This window comes from Phaethon lepturus, unplaced genomic scaffold (assembly GCF_000687285.1).
Source record: "Phaethon lepturus isolate BGI_N335 unplaced genomic scaffold, ASM68728v1 scaffold23177, whole genome shotgun sequence".
NCBI lineage: Eukaryota > Metazoa > Chordata > Aves > Phaethontiformes > Phaethontidae > Phaethon > Phaethon lepturus.
In genome coordinates, this window is record NW_010551460.1 from 2,395 (window position 1) to 5,477 (window position 3,083).

At 56.2% G+C, this 3,083-nt stretch overlaps 1 protein-coding gene across 1 annotated transcript in view; it reads left to right on the forward strand.

Annotated features, from left to right (window-relative positions):
- Positions 1–1,628: 1,628 nt before the first annotated feature.
- ABHD6 (abhydrolase domain containing 6) overlaps positions 1,629–3,083 on the forward strand; it is a gene marked incomplete at its 3' end in the record, with an annotated part of 5,978 nt that continues 4,523 nt past the window's right edge. Inside the window, exon 1 of the mRNA XM_010290934.1 lies at positions 1,629–1,865. Within this exon, the coding sequence (XP_010289236.1) occupies positions 1,747–1,865 (119 nt within the window). The remainder of the gene's footprint in view (positions 1,866–3,083) is intronic.

Here is a 3,083-nt window from a genome sequence, read left to right on the forward strand (position 1 = left end):
AGAGGAGGGGATCTCTGCAAAGTAAGCTAAGCTTTTTAAAGGCTTTCTCTTTGTTTTGCTTTCCGAGAGCGCGGAGGCGGTGGAGGCGGAGGTGGTGACCCCTCACCAGGGAGCACAGGGGCTCCCGCCGCCCCACGCTTTTCCCTGGCTGCAACCTTCTCTGATTATGGGTCACTGGTGGGATGATGGCGATATTCTGTGCTTAATTTCTTCCCTGTTTTAGTGACATAGCGAAAGGCAGCGAGCGCTCTCGAGTGGGCTCCCGGGCAGCCCTGCTCTCATGCGCAAGTTTTATCTGTTGCACAAAGTGTTTATCTATGAACAAGCCCCACAGAGATCAAAGATCTTTCTACAAAATGATAATTAAATGAGTAACAGTGTGTTGTTGAGGCTTGAAGAAGGAAATGAGGTTTAGCTTTGTTAAGGAGGTGCCCGGTGGAAATATTTACGGTATTCCTCAAAGTTCAGTTATTTCTGTTTTCCCTGGGGCAAGAAGGCAAACGTAGCTGTTGCTTCAGAGGTTCTGTAAATCATTTTTCTTGGTCCTGTGTAATGTGGGGGTTTGATGTGATCCAGCATGACGGCGTTGGAGGGGGAGAGGATGTGACTGTGGCGATTCGGTTCCCACTTCATGGCATAACGTACAACGTACCACATATCGCCGTGAATCTTGCAGGAAGCAGAAATAAATCTGCCTGTCCTGGCACGGAGAAATGTGGTGGTGGTGGTGATGGAGGGGAGATGGCTGGTGCGAGAGCAGGCATTGAGGGTGTTTTGTTTTATACATGTGTGACAAAAGAACTAGTGCCAAGGAAAGGGCGAGACATAAATTGGTTAGCAGGGGGAATTAGAGGAGATGTGTGTACGACAGGGTTTAATCTCTTAATGAGAAAAATATATCCCAGCTGCCCGTGGTGGGGTGAGTTCAGGGACGAGTGCGGCGTTGCATGAGAGCTCGCCCTTGTGCCCTGTGTCCTCCGCCTGCCGCCCCGGAGATCTGTCCGAGGGATGAAGGATGCTCGGGAGCCGGGACGGGGACCTGCAATCGACAGCAAGTGCAAAGCGCCTGTGGGGCAGGAGAGAGGACCTGGGGGCAGGGATGAATTTGTCCCAGATAAGGGCTGGTCGCCAAAGAGCACCCTGCCAGGTTGTTTCCTTCAGTTCCCGAGCCCATTAATAGGCTCTGCTCCCTTGATTAGTTGGTGCCTGTGCGGAGCAGTAATGAGAGCTGGGCTCAAGCCATCAATTCTAGGTCAGTGGTTGTGTGCTGGGGATTTGGGATTGGGCAGGGGGAGGGGAGCCGGAGCTGGATGCCTGCCTCCGAAAAGCAAAGTGCAGCCTGTGTTAAGGCAGCCCTGCCTGCACCCATCGGGGGGGAAGGGCTGCCTGCACCCCATGGAGTGGGGCCGTGCTTCCCCCGTCTGCAAGTGCCCCAAGGGCCACGTCACAGCCAGCGGCCCTGGACGTGGTCTGTGTGCGTTGCCCATTGCCCATTTGGGATGTGCTGTCCTGAGAGGATAACATTGCAGTTAGATCCATTAAGGAGCCGGAAGAAATAATTGAGTTTTAAAACTGAAAGAGACTTTGCCATGCTCCTGAGCGGTACCCTTCGCCTCTCGCACAGTCGCTTTCCTCTCTCCCTGGCAGCAGAGATCTCATTTAGCATCGACTCATCATTGTTTCTGGTGTTTAACCTCCAATCCTTCCCTAAATGTGGGCAGGTGAGGCCGGGCGGTGAAGAGCAGCATGGACCTGGATGTGCTGAACATGTTTGTCATCGCCGGCGGCACCCTGGCCATCCCCATCCTGGCCTTCGTGGCCTCCTTCCTCCTCTGGCCCTCAGCGCTCATCCGCATCTACTACTGGTGAGTTCGTTAGCCCAGCTGCTCTCATTTTAGCAGCGGGGTGGAATTACTGCGGGCCCCGGCAGCTCCCTGCACCCCGGCACGTGCGCAGAGCCCCCAGGCAGCACCGACGGGGCTGGGTCTCTGCCCACGACGGCGATAGGAGCGGGTGGGCAGGGGTTTTCCACCAGCACACGGGCTCTGTGTAGCTTTAAGCATCTCCGGGAGAAGAAAATGGCGTTTTCTTATTGTTTTTTTTGCTGCTGAGGCTCATGTCTGTCGGGGCAGCCTCAGCTGGGCTGCAGGTTGTCTCTGAACAGTTCTGGGTTGTTTTCCCCAAGGATGGGACTGCGGCTGGGAAAAGCATCGCCATTGCTGCCCGTCCCCCCGCCGGGGAGTCCTCGGCTCTGCCGTAGCTCCCCTGGCTCACACAGGGTTAACAGCCTGCTCGGCAGGCAGGGACTTTTCTCTCACTAGGAGTTACGGACAAGGCTTTTCTCATTCTCCCCCTCTTTTCTGGGCTGGAGCACCAGAGGAGATGGCGTGATGCTTTTCCTGACCCCCTCGCATCTCGTCCTCTCCAGTACCGGGAGGCAGGCGCTACATCCTTCAGTCCTCGTCTGTCCCTGGACATCAGTGATAAGGCACGCTGTCGGCTGTCCTGTTTGGGTTTGTGGCAGGGAAAGCTGGAATAACGCTCCCTTCAGAAGCCGGGGCAGCATCTCATCGGCCGGCGTGGGCAGCAGCAGGCAGCAGCAGGCAGCAGCAGGCAGCCCTCACATGCTGCTGGCAGATGGTGGCTCCTGCAGTTTTGCTCACGGGGTGTTTCCAAATCAAAGTGACCTCCTGTGAGAGGAGGACATTAGCCCACCCCGGCACTGAGACGCAGCAGCGTGATGAAGCCTGTTTCTAATGGCACATTTCCTAGCAACCTTTTAATTGCAGCGTCTGGGGGCTGAGAGAGGAGGGAGGATGGGACAAAAACCCCAGCGACTGGATCGGCACGGGGGAGGATTTCTTCCCGTTGTGTGTCACTTGGGGACCTGCGAGGCCAAACATCGCTCTGCAAAGGAGAGCAGGCGGTGTGACAGCCTTCTGCCCCGGGGACGTCCAGGCTGCTGCCTGGGGACAGGTCCAGACGGTACCGGGGTTGTCCGTCAAAGGCGGTATTTTTCCCTTTGGACGTACGAGCGGCTGGTGGAAGGCAGGGAGGACCCTGATGGGCTCCGGTTCAGAGGA